Source organism: Tursiops truncatus, chromosome 1, assembly GCF_011762595.2.
Source record: "Tursiops truncatus isolate mTurTru1 chromosome 1, mTurTru1.mat.Y, whole genome shotgun sequence".
NCBI classification, from domain to species: Eukaryota; Metazoa; Chordata; class Mammalia; order Artiodactyla; family Delphinidae; genus Tursiops; species Tursiops truncatus.
The window spans coordinates 21,572,518-21,593,234 of record NC_047034.1 but is presented as its reverse complement, the minus strand read 5'-3'; the positions used below and the strand labels follow the sequence as shown (position 1 = coordinate 21,593,234).

At 39.0% G+C, this 20,717-nt stretch overlaps 1 protein-coding gene across 5 annotated transcripts in view; it reads left to right on the top strand.

Moving 5' to 3' along the window:
• The window catches only part of NVL (nuclear VCP like), a 110,316-nt gene that overhangs the window by 50,347 nt on the left and 39,252 nt on the right, over nt 1-20,717 (top strand). For 3 of the 5 annotated variants that reach the window (XM_019920489.3, XM_073800746.1, XM_073800748.1), the window contains 2 exons: nt 1,741-1,840; nt 17,865-17,971. In XM_019920489.3, coding sequence (XP_019776048.2) covers nt 1,741-1,840; nt 17,865-17,971 — 207 coding nt within the window. Of the gene's footprint in view, nt 1-1,740; nt 1,841-17,864; nt 17,972-19,260; nt 20,292-20,717 lie in introns of all 5 variants that reach the window. The other 2 variants (XR_012330052.1, XR_012330053.1) reach the window with 2 other exon arrangements.

The following is a 20,717-nucleotide window of genomic DNA, read 5'->3' as shown; positions in this document are numbered from 1 at the left end:
ATCACATATTTTTGTGCACATGTGGGAATATGTGAGTTTTGGAAGTAGAATTTCTGGGTAGAAGATGTATACAAATATTTTGAAAGCTAAAACAGTCATTCTTTGCAAAAACTACCAGTTACATACACCTACCAACTAAAAATAACCATTTTCTACACCTTTGTCAACAATGGATAATACCCATCTTTTTATTTTTCTCAATTTTATTGGCAAAACATGATGTTAAATTTTAGTATTCATGTCTCTGACCCTTTTGCTGTTGAAATGTTTTTCTGTGCTCACTTTGGCAGCACATACACTGAAAATGAAATGTTCCCCCCCTCCCTTTTTTTAAGATTTTTTTTTTTTTTTGATGTGGACCATTTTTAAAGTCTCAATTTATTGAATTTGTTACAGTATTGCTTCTGTTTGATGTTTTGGTTTTTTGGCCCCAAGGTACGTGGGATCTTAGCTCCCGCACCAGGGATTGAACCCACACCCCCTGCATTGGAAGGCAAAGTCTTAACCACTGGACCGCCAGGGAAGTTCCATCTTCCCCTTTTTTTGTTGTTTATTTGTAAGAGCTTTTTATATGTGATGGAAATTAGTCTATTGTCCAATTATGTGTGTTGGTACTATTTTTCCCAGTTTTATCACTTATCTTTTTTTATTATATAAAATTTTATATATAGTAAAGTCTGTCAGCCTTTTCCTGAATTAATTGTGAGGTTTTTGTCTTGCTTTGGTAGGACAGTGTTTTGGGTTTTTTTTGTTTGTTTGTTTTTTTAAAACCAGTACTTCTTTATTTTTTTGAGTCATGATTATGATTCTTTTAAGCTCCTAACGGTTAATACTGTGTCTCCAAGGGGTGATAATAAGGTGCACCAAATTTTTTTGCTGGAGAAATCAGTATGTTAAACTCATTACCACCTCTGTACATGAAATTTATGTTGAAGAAAGGCAATTAATGACAAAAAGAAACACAGCACCACTTTTCTGATTTCCTACATTGTGCATTTTAAAAATTTCTGCATTTAAGGGATAAACCTCCCCCTATTCACCAACTCCTTGAACGTCTTAGATATTGCCCTGAGGTAGTTCAACTTTGTACTGCATGCTTCAAGGAAAAGAGAAAAGGCCTCAGTGTCCCAGCTGAAAGCTCTGGAATATCCAGTATCCTGGGGAGTCTGATCTGGCATTCAAAAGCTGAGTCTAGATTTGCCCAAAAGGAAATTCGTTGTGGCTATTAGATCTTTTTTTAAAAATTTATTTGATTGGAGTATAATTGATTTACAATGTGTTAATTTCTACTGTACAGCAAATTGATTCAGTTAGACACATATATATTCTTTTTCATATTCATTTCCATTATGGTTTATCACAGGATATTGAATATAATTCTCAGTTCTTAGATCTTTGGATAGCTCAGAGGCATAAGACTGTGGGATCAGCTAAGCCTGAGATTGAATTTCATCTCTACCCTTATGTAGCTTTGAGACCTTGGACAAATAGCCTCTCTAAGCCTCAGTTTCCTCATCTGAATTGTGGATGATAGCAGGATTGCTGGGGAAGCACACTGATGAGAATATGTTTTGCACAGTGCTTAGATATAGTGACTTCTCAGGAAATAATTGTTATATCTTTTGACAAAAGCTTTCATTCAAGTTAGCAAATGTATTATTTTGCATGGAAAAAAAAAAAAACCAGTGATGTATTTTTCTTTTATTGGGAGCTGATGTAGCTGTATTTATTTGTTTTTAGACAGGGGCAAGTGTCCGGGTGGTAAATCAGCTACTTACAGAGATGGATGGTCTGGAAACACGTCAGCAGGTTTTTATTATGGCAGCCACTAACAGACCAGGTAAGAAAGAAGAATATAAAACAGATGAGTCTAAAAACTTACAGCGTTTACGAACAGTATAATTTATATACGTCCTAGTAAAGGAAGAATAAGTTTGGGAAATCCCTTTTTGGTTCATAAGTTGGAATAAAACCTTAGAAAGCTTTTATGTAAGCTATAGTAAAAACAAAAAAAAACAGTATAACATTATTGCTTGGATTCTGTAAGATTTTTTTTCTGTGTTGGTGCATAGAAAATTGTCTTGTTAGCAGAGAACCCTTGTGACATACACTTTTGACCACAAAGTATTACCAGAATTTATGTCCTATGGTTTCTCTCAAGCTTATAGGAGACAAGAACCAGTCTCTTTTTCAGTGTATCTGAAGGTTAAAGATAGGTTTTTAAGGTTTTATACTGGAAGCATGTCCATATACCTGCACTTAACTATTTTTTTAAATTGTTAAAAAGCCTAAGTACTAGTGAGGGATTTAGAAAAAGTCTCAAAACTTCAAAAGTACCGAAGGTGGCTTTTACTTTGGGTCCTCAGTTCTCTTCATATTGTTTAATACTTTGCCATCCATATGCGCCGCTGTATCATAGCTGCTCCTGCATTGATATTTGTGTTAACTATGTCTACCGGCAGTGACTTGGGACTTTAATTGCTTAAATGGATTTTTCAGTTTTCAAGCTGATGTAATTTTTCTTGTAAGTTAGTACAGATACTAAAACCTTCATGAATTATATACCATTTCATTTTAAAATGAAAAATCGAAAGGTTTGAATTAGACTCTTATCTTTGAATTAGAAATACTCTGAGTTAGGCAGAACTGGGTTTGAGTCCTGGTTCTAGCACTTCATATCTTACTAACTGTTCTCTTTCAACCCTAACTAGTGTATACCAACTGAGTAGATTATAATTCAGGTCTGACACTAACCACCTGAAGTTGATGTCAGAACCTGCAGGTTAAGGGGTCAGTTGTCTACAAGACTGCCCTACTTCAGATACCAGATGCAAGTGGTGTCTCCAGGACACACGCACTTCTGACCAGCCTGCTACAAACTTGGGGATTCCCGTCACCCCTTTCAGGTTCACTAATTTGCTAAAAAGACTAACAAAATGAAGAAAAGCACTATACTTACAATTACAGTTTATTATAAAGGGTACACTTAGGGCTAGGTCTCAGAGGGAGTGCAGAGCTTCCATGCCCTCTCTCCATGGAGTCAGGGCACATCACCCTCCTGGGACATCACTGTGTTCATCAGCGAGGAATCTCCCTCAAGTTTGATGTCCAGAGTTTTTATTGGGATTTTGTTATGTATCCATGATTGACTGACTCATTGGCCATGTGATTGAACTCAGTCTCCAGCCCCGCCCTACCTCCCCAGATGTCTGGCTCCAAGTTCCAACCCTCTAATCAGATGGTAGGTTGTTCTGGTAACCAGCCCCATCCTGAAGTTATCTGCAGGGCCAACCTTGAGTCATCTCATTAGCACAACAAAGACACTCCTGTTACTCAGAAAGCTCTAGCCAGGAACCAGGGGCAAACACCAAATGTATTTATTCCTTATTATGCCACATTAATCCTGGGCATGTATTACTTCATCTTGCTAACCAGTACTTCCTCATCTATAAAATGAGGATAATAACACCTAATAGGCAGTATTGTCCCAAAGCTTAAGTGATATTGGTAATGTATCTATCATAGTGCGTGGCAAGTAGCTGTTTAGTATTATTATCATTATCATGAGCACTTTTGGTATTAGCAGTAGGAGCAGTCATTAGGTCATAAAATCAGAGAGTCATCCTCGAAGAAACCTTGAAGTTCTGTCAGATTTGGACAGAATCACATCCTACCTTTCCTGAGCAGCTACAGATTTTTCTAGTAGATTTCAAGAAGACAGTCTCTGGTGTGCTCTAATAACCTATTCTGTCTTTAACCGTACTCACTATTTTTCATATTTGTTTATTGTAAACACTTATCTTTTAGTTTAATCTCTGTAGATTAGAAAATAACAGGTCCTTCAGTGTTACTCAAATAATAGGTCCTTCAATGTTACTACTAGGTTTTACTTAAATCCCTTCCTTCAGAAGGGTTCAGGTACGTTACCTTTCCTCATGGGTTTTTTTTTTCCCCTCCGATCTCTTTATTCATCTTTGAATTCCTTAGGATTCTTCAGATTCTCCTTAGTTGTAAAACCCAGAACTGAGTACAGTAGTCTCTTGAGTTTAGCCAGTGAATGACAGGATGAATGTGGTACCTCTGTTTTGTTCTTTCCAGTGTTCTTGAGTATTGTCTTCCTCTCCACTGTACCTCACCCATCCCTTTCTCCCCATAACAAATCCCATTACGTTGAGGATCCACATAAATTTAAAAATAGATGTTTTAGATCTTTTCACTTGTATTGATGCCTATTTGGCAGTTCTGTTCCATTGTATTCTATCCTGTGACATTTTGTTTGATTGTTTATAACTTGGATTCTGCTCAGCTTTAAGAAACCCCTTCTTGCCCGATGTCCTGGTCAGCTCTTGCTGCATGGTGAACTACTGCGATACTTAGTGGCTTAAAATCACCATTTTTGCATTTTTCATAATTTTGTAGGTCAGGAATTCAGGGAGGGCTTGTCCAGGTGGTTCGTCTCTGATCCACATGCCACCAGCAGGCATGGCTGGGCCAGAGGATCCCCTTTCAAGGTCACTTCTTTACTCACATGTCTGGTGCTTTGGTGCGCCTCGGCATTCTGCACACCCCCTCCCCCCAGCCCATCCCCACCACCAGTTGTCATCTTCCAGGGCCTCTCCATGTGGCTTGGCTTCCATTAGAATGGTTCTCTGAGTACTCACATTTCGTACTTGACAGCTGGATTCCAAGAGATAAAGGTGGAAGCTGCCATTCCCTTGAAGGCAAGGCCCAGAATACACAAATCCTCTTGGTCAGGGCAGTGACAGGAAGGGCCAGATTCGAAAGGAGAGAAGTAGAAAGGTAAAAAAAAGGGGAGTTTTCTTTAATCCTTCTTATGTATATTTTTCTTTTATCACATTCTTTGTTTTATGGTGCAAGTTATACATTCCGCCTTACAGCTTGGTGTTCTAGGTCAGTCATACCAGTATAATTTTCTTTAGTCTCTCAGGTTTACTCCTTCACTCATCAGATATTTATTGAATTTTTATTATATACCTGATCCTACTGAACTTTGGGAATTCAAAAGTTAACAATTCAGAAAAATTCTTTGCCTGCATGTATTCTGATTTGGGGCTGGGGAACAGGGGGTAAATAATAGACAATCAAATAAATAAAACAGGGTAAGAGGATGGAGAATGACAGGTGTTTGGGGAGAGGAATGCTACTTTAGATATCAGAGTCCGGGAAAGCTGCTTCTTCAAAAGTAATGTCAGCACGCACCCAAATAATGTGAAGTATCAAGCCGTGCAAAAATCTGGGAGAAGGCATTCCAGGCAGAGAACAAACAATAAGTATAAAGGCCCTGAAGTGAGAAGAAGTTTGGAGAACCAGCAAGAAGGCCAGTGCGTCTAGAGTGAAAAGAGTTGGGGGGCAGTGATGGAGAAGTGCAAGGGGCCTTTTAGGCCACAGAAAGGGGTGTGGATTTTATTCTGCCATGAAGGGTTTTTAAAATAAATTTATTTATTTATTTATTTTTGGGCTGCGTTGGGTCTTCGTTGCTGTGCACGGGCTTTCTCTAGTTGCGGCAGGCAGGGGCTACTCTTTGTTGTGGTGTGCAGCCTTCTCATTGTGGTGGCTTCTCTTTGTTGCGGAGCATGGGCTCTAGGCATAACACGGGCTGCAGTAGCTGTGGCTCGTGGGCTCAGTAGCTGTGGCTCGCGGGCTCTAGAGCTCAGGCTCAGTAGTTGTGGTGCACAGGCTTAGTTGCTCCGCGGCATGTGGGATCTTCCCGGACCACCTGTGTCCCCTGCATTGGCAGGTGGATTCTTAACCACTGCACCACCAGGGAAGTCCCATGAACGTTTTCTAAGTGGGGGAGTGAAGTGATCTGATTTTCTTTTTCTTTTTATAAAATATGTGACTTTTATTTTTACTTTGTATTTTGAAACAATTATAAATTCACAAGAAATTAGAAAAATAATGCACAGAAGTTCCATGTACCCAGTTTAACTCAGTTGTTACATTTTACATAACTATGGTACAAAATCAAAACCAGGAAATAGACATTTGTGTAATTTGTCTATTTTGTTGCCATTTTAGCACACGTGTAGGTTCATGTGATCACCACTGCAGTCAATACAGGAACTATTCCATCACCACAAAGATCTCCCTCATGCTATGCCTTTATAGTAACAACCACCTCTCTCCCACCATGTCTAACTCGAGGCAACTGCTAATCTGTTCTCCATCTCTATAATTGTGTCACTTTAAGAATTTTATATAAAAGTAATCATACAAAATGTGACCTTTTAGGTTGGCTTTATTCACCTATTCTAACGCCCTTGAAATCTATTCAAATACTTGTGTGTATCAGTAGATTGTTCCTTTTCAGTACTGCGTAGTATTCTGTGGTGTGGAGGTTCTAGTTTGTTTGACCATTCTCTTCTGGGGGCATTATGATCATTTCCAGTTTTTGACTGTTTCATATAAAGCTACTCTGAACATCTACATATAGGTTCTTATGCGGACATAAGGTTTCAATTCTTTGGGATAGATGCCCAGGAGCATGATTGCTGGGTCGTATGTTAAGTATATGTTCAGTTTTTTAAAGAGGTTGTCAAAGTCTTCCTGAGTGGCTATAATTTCTATCAGTAATGCTAAGGGAGATTCAGTTTCTTTGCATCTTTGCTGGTATTTTGTATTGTCACTGTTTTTATTTTACCTTTTCCAAGAGATGTATAGTGATATCTCATCATGGTTTTATTTGTATTTCTCTGATGGCCGATAAGAACTTCTTTTCATGTGTTTCTTTACCATCCTTATATCTTCTTCAGTGAATTGTCTCTTTGTGTCCTTTGCCCATTTTCTAAAATTGGAATGTGTATTCTTTTTATTGTTGAGTTTTGAGAGTTCTGTATATATTCTAGATGTGAGTCCTTTGTCAGATATGTAATTTGCAACTTTTTGTCCCAGTCTGCATCTTGTCTTTTCATCTTCTTAATCACAGAGATCCAAATTATTAATATTTCCTTTTATTTTAAATAAAATAATAAATAATTTAAGGTTATTTCCTTAAGAACTGAAGTGTCTTCAGTTCTAAAGTATCTCTAAAAGGGGGTGAAAATAAATCCATCCCATTTTCTTTACTTAAAACTCATCAAATCAACTATACTTCAGTAAAAAAAATTTTTAATTAAAAAAAAAACTCATCAGTGATAATAACTGGAGTTCATGGAGCCTTGCTAAATAAATGCTAAGCACTTTGTTAACACATTTTTGACCAGAGATGTATTATGGCCACAGGCAGCAGTTTCTGCAAAAATCCCCCAGTCAGTAATGTGTTAAGTGTTCACCTTGTTAAATAAACCTCACAGCAACCCTGTGAGGAAAGTACCATGATGTATATACTTACTGTTGCAAAAGTTAAATTATTTTAATTTAATTAAATTAGGTTAAATTATTTGCCCAAGTAGAACTGACAAGGGTGGAGCAGCAATTTGAATCTCAGTCTGCCTGAGTCCAAATAATCATAATTATCGTGTGAGCACTTGTATTCCAACCACTGCAGTGAGTGCTTCCCATGTTCTGTCAGGTAATCCTCACTGTAAAGCTCACGGTAATTAGTAGATTCCAATTAGTTTGCCACCAGATAAGTTAGCAGTGGCGAAACCAAGATTTGACCCTCAGGCACCCACCGAATTATATTTTCTTTAAAGCACAAGTTCATTTCCTCTACAGTCTGTACCATAGTCACCTCTGCATACTGAAGTTTGTTTTGTTATGTCTCAGATTTTGAACAGTGTTTGTTTTGTGTGACACGGCTCTGGTAAATTGACAAACTCTGTAAGAGAATGGCCATAATAAGCCGTGAGGTTGTGGATCCAGTTGGTGAATGGCATGAAAAAGAAAAACCCACACAGGGAGATATCTGTTAAACATCAAATGACACCGAAAAGCTGGGCTTCCCTGGTGGCGCAGTGGTTGAGAGTCCGCCTGCCGATGCAGGGGACACGGGTTCGTGCCCCGGTCTGGGAAGATCCCACATGCCGCAAAGCGGCTGGGCCCGTGAGCCATGGCCGCTGAGCCTGCGCATCCGGAGCCTTTGCTGCGCAACGGGAGAGGCCACAACAGTGACAGGCCCGCGTACCGCAAAACAAAACAAAACAAAAAAAACCAAATGACACCGAAAAACTTATAACAAAAACTGTTGGTCCTCTGTGTCCCCCAGCCCCCATCCCAGAGGCTTCTACTGGTAAAATCCTTGAGCTATTTTTTTTTTTGCTGTGTTTCCTCCATATTTTCAAATAATATGCTCATACTGCTATGTCTTATCAATTTCACACACTACGCATTAACTTCTTTTCAATGAATGAAGATTCATTATCTTACATTCACCTTTTCTCCACACACATAGCCCAGCCCACCATCACTGCCACACCATGCCCACCATCTGTTCTCGCCACTCCAGCCTCCCAATATTATAATATAGATTTATTATAACTTCTGGTTAAATAACTAGTCAACACTTACATTACCATGACTTTGAAAAAAATCTCTCTCCGCTGACCCAAGAATCACAGCATGATTAGGTTTCCTTCTCCTAAAACCTTTTTTATTCTTAGATTTAGTAACCCTCATTTTTTTCTTTTGCTTTGTTTTCTGTGTTCCCATTCTTCATCAACTATGTTATACATCAGTCAGTATTATTTATCTAGATGATGTATCAGTTCCATTTGACATTTTGTTTGCTTTTGGAGGTCTCCCTTCTGGAGCTTTCTGTCATGCTCCAGTCTGGACTGGTGCCATCTATGTCTGTGATATAAATGGCTGTCATTTCAGGACTTCCCTTTCCTGCTTTCCTTTGTTTTGCACTGTTTCTGATCTTATGTTTGTCTCTTGCTTTACTCTTAAATTTTGCTAGAGCTTATCTTTCAGTGGCTTTCTTAAGAAAGGTCATGTAGGAGGTAAATTTTTTTTGAATTCTTATATATGTGAAAATATCTTTATTCTAGTCTCATTATTGATTGGTAGCCTGGCTGGATATAGAATTTTGAGTTGAAAATTTTGTTTTTTGTAATTTGTAGGCATTGCTTTTTTTCTTTTAAAAGTTCTATGTCATTCTGATCCTTTTTATGTGACTTTTTTGTTTGTTTCACTTGTGTGCTTCGCACTTGGTGGGTTTTAAACCTCTTGAATTGATCTACTAAAGTTCTTCTTTTCACCTATTTTCCATCTCTGTCTTTATCCTTTTTCCCTAATTTTTGAGGTACTGATTTTTAGGAAGTAAATTAAAATCCTGTCCTCTCACCATTCTATCTCTGGTTGTTCTGAGAAACTGTGACAGCCTTCTTCTAACTTGTGGTATACCAAAGTCCATACCCTCTTCTGGAAATAAACCAGTTCCCTGTGCTCAACCAAAGGAGATGGAGCTCCTGGTGCAAATTACATCTTGAGCACAGATGCCCTAAATTTAACTCTCCTGTACACATCTTTGCATTGCATTCTTCAGATACCAAGTCCTGTAAAGGATGTTCTCATTTGAGGAACAGTTCCCACTTAACCCCTGTCTAGCTGGTTAAAAACACTCCTGAGCAGCACGCATAGGTTATATAACCCAGATGGCCACACTAGCTTATTACTTTTTCTTCTATTGAGTAGGTGTCTATTTCTTACCGGTAGCAATTCAGTATCTAGAATGAGTTTCTGCTCTCCATGTATGGTGCAGTCCAAAAAATAAATAAGAAAATTATGATGTGTAAGCTTCTTCTAGGCAAGGAGTAAGTCTGCAGTCTTATATTTGAGAGAGAGCTTCAAGTTCAGGATTTCTACCTATTGTAAGCCCACAGTTATTTGTCAGATGAAAGAGTGGGTGACTTAAAAGAAGATACTGATTGTATTATAGTAAGATATTCAGCCACTTAAGTACCAAGTCAAATGCAATGCTCCCTTACCTATTTATTCTGAATGGCCTTGGATTATGGTTGAATGCTTCTTGAAGGCAGTTGAACACTGACTTGGTGCTATGGTCAAGCCAGTATATCTTGCCCTTTGGTAAGTACTGCCCTTATAAAATTAACATAGGCCCTGGCATTACTTCTGCTGATATACAGGTACCCTGGTGCATCCTGGAACTCAGTAAATATTTGTTTATGAATCATAAGAAGAGATCTACTTCTGATTCATGAAGGCTGTCTGATCTTATAATAACTTTTATTTCACTGGACATACTGATAATCTCTTTAGTCTGAGGATCTAATTAAAAAAAAACAGCTTTATTTAGATATGTGGTGTACCATAAATTTTCCCCGTTTTAAGTATACAATTCAGTGGTTTTGTGTATATTTACAGAGTTGTGCAGCCATACCAATAATCTAATTTTAGAACATTTCCATCACCCTAAGAAGAAAATCTGTGTCTGTTAGCAGTCACTCCCTATTTTTCCCCCACTGCCAGCCCTAGGCAACCATTAGTCTACTTACTGTCTCTGTAGATTTCCCTATTCTGGATATTTTATGTAAATGGAATCATACAGTATGTGGGCTATTGTATCTACCTTCTTTCACTCAGCATGCCTTCAAGTTTCATCCATGTTATAGAATGTATCAATACTTCATTCCTTTTTATTGCTGGATAATATTCCAGTGTATGGATATACCACATACTATTTATTCACCAGTTGATGGACATTTAGGTTGTTTGTACTTTTTAGCTCTTATGATAATGCTGCTATGAACATTCATGTACAAGTTTTTGTTTGGATATGTGTTATAATTTATCTTAAGCAGATACCCAAGAGTGGAATTGCTGGGTCATATGGTAACTCAATGTTTACCATTTCGAGAAACTGCCAAATTCTTTTCCAAAATGTCTGAATCATTTTATATTCGCACTAGTAATTGTGACAAGGCAGTGTATGAGGCTTCCAGTTTCTCCACATCCTCACCAACACCTGTTATCGTCTTTTTTATTATAGCCATGTAGTAGATGTGAGGAAGTATTTCATTGTAGTTTGATTTGCATTCCCCTGATAATTAATGATGCTGAACATCTTTTCTTTTGCTTGTTGGCTGTTTATCTATCTTCTTTGGAGAAATGTCTGTTTGAATCCTTCCCCCAGTTTTTAATTGGGTTAATGCCTTCTTGTCATTGAGTAGTAAGAGTTCTTTATTTATTCTAGATACAAGTCCATAATCAGATATGTGATTAGCATATATATTTTCTCCCAATCTGTGAGTTTTCTGTTTACTTTCTTGATGGTATCATTTGAAGAACAAAAGTTTTAAATTGGTAAAGTTCAATTTATTTATTTCTTTTTTTAATCACATGTACTTTTGATGTCATACCTAAGAAATCACTGTGTAACCCAGGGTCATGTTTTCTTCCAAGAGTTTTAAACTTTTAGTGCTCACATTTAGGTCTTTGGTCCACTTTGAGTTAATTTTTTGTATGTTGTGAAGAAGGTGTCCATTCATCCTTTTGTATGTGGATAGTCACGTGTCTCAGCATCCTTTGTTGCAAAGACTGATCTTTTCCCCATAGAGTTGTCTTGGCACCATTGTTGAAAATTGAGGGTCCATTTGTAACAAAATACTGTTTTCCTAAAGTTGAAAGTTGCTACCATTAGCTCTTAAATTTTAACGCTTTTTTGGTACTTAATAGAATAGTAGTTGCTTTTTAATCAGCAGATCTGAGGGAGAGTTCCTCCTCTTCAGGCATCTGTCTCATTTGTAAGTGAATGGATTTTGTCCTTAGATCTTTGGAATTGTTGGTGACTTCTTCATTGCAAAGATAAGAATTGTTATCTTGAGTCTTCCACCTAAAATTCTGACACAATTAGGTAGGGAACCACTTAGGAAGCTGTAAAAATAATCTAAGTGCTGCAAGATACTTTGAACCAGGTGACACCTGGGAATGTAGAAGGAATCTGAATATACTGTGTCATACAGTTGACAGGATTTGCTAATGGATTGGATATAGATGTGGGAGAATGAAATCAAACATGACTCCAAGTTTTAGGCCTGAAAAACTGGAAGGATGAATTGCCATTAACCAAGATGGGAAGAACAATGGTAGGGCCCTGTTTGGGGAGGTGATGGGAAAAGATCTGGATCTCAGTCTTAAATATGCCGTGTTTAAGATGCCTGTTAGTGGGCTTCCCTGGTGGCGCAGTGGTTGAGAGTCTGCCTGCCGATGCAGGGGACACAGGTTCATGCCCTGGTCCGGGAAGATCCCACATGCCACTGAGCCTGCGCGTCCGGAGCCTGTGCTCTGCAACGGGAGAGGCCACAACAGTGAGAGGCCCGTGTACCGCAAAAAAAAAAAAAAAAAAGATGCCTGTTAGTGAAGCAGAATTGTTGAGTATGAGCCAGCTTTTCTTTGAGAAAAGATGTAATACGTAGAATTTTGTAAGAGCTTCTGGTAGAGCATAGTTTAAATCATCTAACACATATATACACACACATACTTTATGGTATATAGATTGCTCAGGATGCTTTTTACTGTAATTAAAATAAGTAAATAATTTCTTAAAATAATAAACAACAAAATACTAAATGTGATGTTGTCAGAGAATTTAAATGATTATAAAAGTCCTAAACTAAGAATGCTTTCTAAGTACAATTGGGATTCTTTATATCAAGCTTTATTTTGGGGCATGCAGATCTGGCTTTAAGATCTCTGTTTGTATATTTAAGATAAAAGATGTTTTCACAGCATGGTATTGGCATAGACATAGACATGTAGATCATTGGATAGTAGAATTAAAAAATGTTCCCACAAATATCTGGACAATTGATTTTTTTTTATAGAGCACAAAGGCAATACAGTGGAAAAAGGATAGCCTTTTCAATAGTTGCTGGAACAGTTGGATATCCATAGGCAAGAAAAATGAACTTCAATCCCTATCTTTTACCATATGCAAAAATTAACCCAAATGAATCAAAGACCAATGAAAACCCATAGCTATAAAACTGCTGGAAGAAAACACAGGAGAAAATTTTTTCTATCTTGGATTAAGCAAAGATTTCTTAGATGGATAAATTGAACTGCTCTTCAAAAGATGCCACTAAGAGAATACAGAGACAAACCACAGGCTGAGAGAAAATACTTGCAAAGTATATTATTTCTTAAAGAATATATAATGAACTCAACGACACAACTCAAAACTCAACAACAACAAAAAAGGCATTAAAAATAGGCAAAAGAATTGTACAGACACCTCACCATAGAAAGTATACAGGTGGCAAATAAACACATGAAAAGGTGCTCAACATCGTTAGTCATCAAGGAAATGCAAATTAAAGCCTCAGTGAGATATCACTGCAAACCTTAGAATGACTGACTAAAATGAAAAAGACTAACTATAGGTCATTTCATGGACGCTGGGTTTGCGAGAGCATCTGCGGGTGCCTGGCGGGAGGGGACTGGAAAGACCCAGCTGAGGGTGTGTGGATTTGAGCCTCCGTGTTTCTAGCCCAGGATCTTGAAATCCATTGTGATTCCTGTCCATTAGACTGTAAGCTTTATGTAGGTAATCTTAGAAACAATGGTAGTGACCGAATTGGAACAAGCTTTTGGCCATTGTGGACCCATCCAAAGTGTGTGGGTTGCTAGAAACCCTTCTGGCTTTGCTTTTGTTGAATTTGAAGATCCCAGAGAGGCAGAGCTAGATGGGAGAACACTTTGTGGCGGCCGAGTAAGAGTGGAACTGTGTTTGTTTGTTTGTTTGTTGCGGTACGCGGGCCTCTCACTGCTGTGGCCTCTCCCGTTGCGGAGCACAGGCTCCGGACACGCAGGCTCAGCGGCCATGGCTCACAGGCCTAGCCGCTCCGCAGCATGTGGGATCCTCCCGAACCGGGGCACGAACCCGTGTCCCCTACATCAGCAGGCGGACTCTCAACCACTGCGCCACCAGGGAAGCCCAAGAGTGGAACTGTTGAATGGAGAAAGGAGAAGTCGAAATCTTGACCCACCTCCTTCTTGGGGTCGTCACCCTCAAGATGATGATTGTTTTTATTTATTTATTTTTGGCTGCATTGGGTCTTCGTTGCTGCGGGCGGGCTTTCTCTAGTTGGGGTGAGTGGGGGCTACTCTTCGTTGTGGTGCGCAGACTTCTCATTGTGGCGGCTTCTCTTGCTGTGGAGCACAGGCTCTAGGCGTGTGGGCTTCAGTAGTTGTGGCACGTGGGCTCAGTAGTTGTGGCTCATGGGCTCTAGAGTGCAGGCTTAGTAGTTGTGCTGCATGGGCTTAGTTGCTCTGCAGCATGTGGGATCCTCCTGGACCAGGGATCGAACCTGTGTCCCCTGCATTGGCAGGTGGATTCTTAACCACCGCGCCACCAGGGAAGTCCCTCAAGATGATTATTGAAGGAGGAGGCCTCCCTCGCCGCAGATCCACAGATCTCCAAGACAAAGAACCTTCTCCTACAGCTGGAGCAGGTCCCTTTCTAGAGATAGGAGAAGAGAGAGAAATCGCCGTTCTGGGAGAGAAATCACAAGCCGTCCCGAACTTTCTCTAGGTCTCGTAGCCGATCTAGGCCAAATGAAAGGAAATAGAAGACCAGTTTGCAAGAGGAGGAGTGTTGTACAGGAAATAACTTCATTTGACAGGAGTATGTACAGAAAAGTCAAGTTTTGTTTGAGAATTCATAAGCTTGGTGCATTTCTTTTTTTTTTTTTGTGGTACGTGGGCCTCTCACTGTTGTGGCCTCTCCCATTGCGGAGCACAGGCTCCGGATGTGCAGGCTCAGCGGCCATGGCTCACGGGGCCAGCCGCTCTGCGGCATGTGGGATCTTCCCGGACTGGGGCACGAACCCGTGTCCCCTGCATCGGCAGGCGGACTCTCAACCACTGCGCCACCAAGGAAGCCCGGTGCATTTCTTTTTTAATAAATTTATATTTGGCTGCATTGGGTCTTCATTGCTGCGCACGGGCTTTCTCTAGCTGCGGCCAGTGGGGGCTACTCTTCGTTGTGGTGTGCAGACTTATTTCGGTGACTTCTGTTTTGCGGATCACGGGCTCTAGGCGCACGGACTTCAGTAGTTGTGGCTCGCGGGCTTAGTTGCTCCGCGGCATGTGGGATCTTCCCAGACCAGGGCTCGAACTCGTGTCCCCTGCATTGGCAGGTGGATTCTTAACACTGCACCACCAGGGAAGTCCAAGCTTGGTGCATTTTTAAGATGTTTTAGCTGTTCACATTTGTCTGTCTGTTGGCACAGTGACGCATAAAGGTGTAATTCTCTATGGTTTGAAATGGACTATATGAGGCATGTAATATCAAGAATTGTAACTTTACAATGTTCCCTTAAGCAAAATTGAATTTGCTTTGAATTTTAGTCTTGCGTAGACTGATAATAAATCTCCAACTCCTGCCCAGCTAAGTATGATGTTTAATATTATGGAAACAAAACTGGCAAAAATTGAGAAGACGTTTTCCATAGCTGGGATATGGTATGCAGCTGTAGTTAAGCAAGCAGTCTTTAAACCTACTGTGAACACAAGCCAGCAGGTAAAAATTAAAGCTGCACCCTTAACCTAGGTTAGAGGTTTAAAAATTCCACTAGTGTTCACACTGGACAAGAGGTTGTCCAGTTGGTGTAGAATCGAAGAAGTTTCAAGAAATTAGTTTACCTTTGCTTTAGATCAGAAGTTCCTTCTGTGATTGCTGTATATGAATACATAGCTCTTTGTAACATGATTTATTTGGAAATTTGAGACTATTTAAGATACCAGTGTCCTGCCAGTTTAAGGGTACATTGTAGAGCTGAACTTTGAGTTGCTGTGCAAGATTTTTTTTCATGCTGTCATTTGTTATATGTTTTGTGAGAATCCTTGGGATTAAAGTTTTGGTTACAAATTGTTGTTTAACCTGAAAGCCTGGTTTTCCTTGCAAAACTAAAATTTGAGCTTGGTACCAAGTCCAGGTATAACATTCCTTTTGGAAGCCATACTTATATTTTCTTGTAAAGTACTTCTGAAAATAAAATATTAGCATAACTGTGTAATAGTTGAACCCACCATTACCATAGATAGTTCTTGTCCCATAGAAGGCAGTTGGTTACACAAATCTTATTTTGTAAGAAACAGAGTTGCAGGTTTTGAAGTGAAGGGAGTTTTTGGTTGTCCACCTAAGTGATAGAGTAGAAGCCAGTTCAAAGTCCATGATATTCAGTGATCAACATTCCCCTTCCTCCTTCTCATTCACTCAACCATCCAGCCATCCAACAACCCACTGTGTATAAAGATGTTTGGAACGATGTCTGCACTAAATGTTAATGCAGATTATTTTGCAGTAGTTCAATTTAGAGTGATCTGCTTTCTTCTTTGTATTTTGTATGCACTACTTATGATTTTTGTAAAAAGAGCAAAGTCAATACTGTACAGGCATCTTAAAAGTTGGCATATACCAACATGGAGGACAGAATTCAACATTGTGGCTTCAAAACTCAATTTTTCTCTGAATATTTAAAATGGGCCTATTATCTATTTACTTTTCATCTCCAAAAGCTTCTATTCCATTTCAAATATGCTCTGAGAACAATTCCTTTAAAGTAACAAAGATCTTATAGGCTGGGCAATGATAGAGTAGAAGCCAGTTCAAAGTCCATGATATTCAGTGATCAACATTTTAAGGTAGAGCCACCTGATACATTATAATCCAAAGTTGCCCATAAAAAAAAAGGCTTTTATGGTTAGCATGAAAGCTTTACACAAAGCTTTAAAAATTGCTTCCATTTTATATAATTTGAGGTGTTTCATGGGAATTCGAAGTTGATCCATCATGATGTAAAATTCACTATGTGGTTCAAATGTAACAGTGCAGAATTGAATAGGGGTATGCATAACCTTGCTTTTAGAAATCTAGAGGAGGTGTAATTTCAAATTTTTGTGCCATTAGATTAAATCATAATGCAGCAACAACAACAAAAGACTAACGTATTGACAAGGATATAGAAGATCTTGAACTCTCATATACTACTGCTGTTGGGAGTGTAAAATGGTACAACTCATTTGGAAAATAGCTTGTTGATTTTTTAAAGTTAAATGTACACCTACAGGGTGTTATAGTCGTACTGCTTTGCATCCCACACTTAGGTATTTACTAAAGAGAGATGAAAACATATACAAAGACTTGTACTTGAGGGTTCATAGCAGCTCTATTTGTAGTAGTTCAAAACTAGAAACAAACCAAATGTTTGTCACCAGAAGAACTAAAAAACAAATGTGGCATACCCATACAATGGAATGCTGCTCAGCAATAAAAAAGAATTAAGTACTAATACAAATAACAACCTAGGTGAATCTCAAAATAAGTGTGTTGAGTAAGAGAAAGCCAATAGTATATGCTGTATGATAAAGTACAAAGGTTTCCTGAGACCAGAATTTTGAGAACCTTTGCCCTGTAGAGTCAGGTGACCCTTAGACTTTTCAGAGACATGAGGGTGCAAGTGTTAGGCTTCAGTCTGCAGTGGGAAGCGGGAGTTGAGAGAATTGAATATGTATTTTAGGAAGATAACCTTGGCAGCATTCTAAGGGGTCCCAGAGAGGGGAAGTTTAGAAATACGACCAGTTAGGGGGGCATTACATTTGGCCTTGACTTAGGGTCTAGGTAATGGGAGACGGACTCGATAGAATTGATAGAATGTATCTCCAGTTAGAGGGAAGGGAGAAACCTGCCTGGTATGTGGGGGGGCAGGTGGGGGTCTTCATCTGAGATTGAGAATCCTGAAGGAAAAGTAGGTTTGAGGCAGGAAGGAGGCGGGTGGACTTCACTTTCTTAAGGATGAGCAGAATCTTTTAACTGTAAAAAAGTCTAAATTATCAACTTTTTCTCTTAAAAATGTACTCTTCCTGTCTCTCATGTTAATTATATTTTGTAAAAGATTCTGTTTCATTTATTTAAGCCTTTTTCCTCCCTTCGTCTCTAGATATCATTGACCCTGCAATCCTGCGCCCAGGCCGCCTGGACAAAACACTCTTTGTGGGTTTGCCACCCCCAGCAGATCGTCTCGCCATCTTAAAAACTATCACGAAAGTGAGTAAAGGAAATGGTACATTTTTGTGTATGTTTCTTGCATTTTAAATACAGAAAACTAATCATTTACGGTGCCTAATCACTGTCTTTTCTGTAGCTTTAAATATTTGCCCAGCCTATAAGATCTTTGTTACTTTAAAGGAATTGTTCTCAGAGCATATTTGAAATGGAATAGAAGCTTTTGGAGATGAAAAGTAAATAGATAATAGGCCCATTTTAAATATTCAGAGAAAAATTGAGTTTTGAAGCCACAATGTTGAATTCTGTCCTCCATGTTGGTATATGCCAACTTTTAAGATGCCTGTACAGTATTGACTTTGCTCTTTTTATAAAAATCATAAGTAGTGCATACAAAATACAAAGAAGAAAGCAGATCACTCTAAATTGAACTACTGCAAAATAATCTGCATTAACATTTAGTGCAGACATCGTTCCAAACATCTTTATACACAGTGGGTTGTTGGATGGCTGGATGGTTGAGTGAATGAGAAGGAGGAAGGGGAATAAATTTAACACATTATTTAAATAAAGTTAAATTTATTTGAAATTTAACAGAAAACAAAACTAAAGGAATTATTAAACTTCCAAGTACACGTTTCATTTTAGATGGCATCAGTTTAATTTCTGCTCTGGAAGTTAGATAATTAGCATTCTTATATTTCCCTTTTTCCACTTACCAGCTTTTCTTCCCTGTATATTTTTTATTTGCCCAGTGTCATCAAGTTTACATTCTGTTCTAGAGTCATATTCCTAGTTTCACATTTATATAGATACAGTACTCACAACCAGCACTTTTGCCACAGCTTTTATGTTTTCTAGTTTAGTTCATTTCGTCATTTGGTTGACTGTATTTCATCATCCGGTTTATTCCATTTATTAATAGTTTATTCAACTGTATTCCTCAAGTTCTTTTCATGATTAAGAATGTCTGCCTGTTGTCGTTATAATTAAATGATATATTAGCTTTATACTTAAATGATATATTAAATGATATAATTTTTCCTTGGTCACACAGTCTTTCTGGTCTTTGTAGAAATTGCAGCATGAGTTTGGGCATTCAATGTGTTTGTAAAATGTCTGAGGTCAGTCTGATCTTTGTTTTCTCTTTGGTAGGTGACTTGCTTTTTCTGCTTGGATCCCTGAAAAATTCTTTATCTCTGAAGTTTAATAACTGAAATAAGATACATCCCTGTCAATTTTTTGTTGTTGCTGTTGCTGGTGGTGGTGATAGTGGGGTTTTATTTTGACTAGTGAAGAACTAAAGTCTGGTGTGCCTTTTTATTTTGTAGGTGCAATTCTTCCTTCATTCCAGGGAAGTGTTTCTGTGTTGTATGTATGAATACTTTTTCTGTATCATTTGTTGGATTTATTTCTTCAAGGTCACTGATTATTCTTATATTAGATACCCTTTGTCTTCTGTATCTTTTGTCTACTTGTTTTATTTTTTATTTACTTTTTAAATTAATTTATTTATTTAATTTTATTTTTGGCTGCGTTGGGTCTTTGCTGCTGCGCACAGGCTTTCTTCAGTTGAGGCGAGCTGGGGCTACTCTTCGTTGTGGTGCGCAGGCTTCTCATTGCGGTGGCCTCTCCTGCCGCGGAGCACGGGCTCCAGGTGTGTGTGTTTCAGTAGTTGTGGCACGTGGGCTCAGTAGTTGTGGCTCACGGGCTCTAGAGTGCAGGCTCAGTAGTTGTGGCGCAAGGGCTCAGCTGCTCCGCGGCATGTGGGATCTTCCCAGACCAGGGCTTGAACCCATGTCCCCCGCATTGGCAGGCAGACTCTTAACCACTGTGCCACCAGGGAAGCTCCTGTTTACTTGCTTTAATTTGTCTTTTTCTACTGCACTCACTGTGATTAAACTTGAAGTCTTCTCTTTTTTTCCTTTTTTCCTTCCTTTCATTGGAACCCCCAAGTTCATGAAATGAACTTGATGGTTACTTCATCCATACCTTCTCTTTGTCCCAATGTAGAGTGAATGAGTTCTCTCATCACCCTCTCACTCTACCTGGAACTAGTTTTCCTACACTTCACACATTACAATTTGAGGTCTGGTTAATTGCTTTCTGTCCACATTTTTATAGCCTGGGGGTGGGAAAGAGAGCTAAGCCGGTACTGATTTGACCATTATAAGGAAGCCTGAACTTATTCTCTTCTGAAAGAGACCCTGTGAAATGCCTGATGCCTGGACCTGATCTCTTCATGCAGAGTGTGTCTCATTCCCATGTGCTTGTGCCCCCAGTGCTGCACAGCTCCTGGGGAATGGCATACCTTGGCGTTTCTTCCTGATTCTGCTGAAATCCCCTGATAGTATATCTGAAGGTTTGTGTTTAGCATTTCCCAGGGATATCTGCTCCAAAGACTGCTTCTCTCCAGATTGGAATCTTAATGGGCATTCATAAGATTTTGTTAGTTTCTTTCCTCAGTGCTGCTTCCCAGGAATGGAGGCCTAATTAATAGCTACTCCAGAATGATTTCTTTCCTTGGAACCCACTTTTCAACATTTACAACATAAGGTTTACCCCCTTTCTTTATGTGGTTGCCACTGGTAAATTTTTAAACTTAACTTTTTCTTTTAGTATTTTCTTTCTGTGTTGGCAAAGGAAGATTCTGTGTTCCTACTTCACTGGGCCACCCTTACTTAAAAGTGCATAGAGCAGTGTTCATAACTGTCTCCCGCAGGAGGGGAAACAGGAGGATAATCAGCTCTGTGGGTTAACAAGACCCCACTGCCAGCAGTATGGAAGC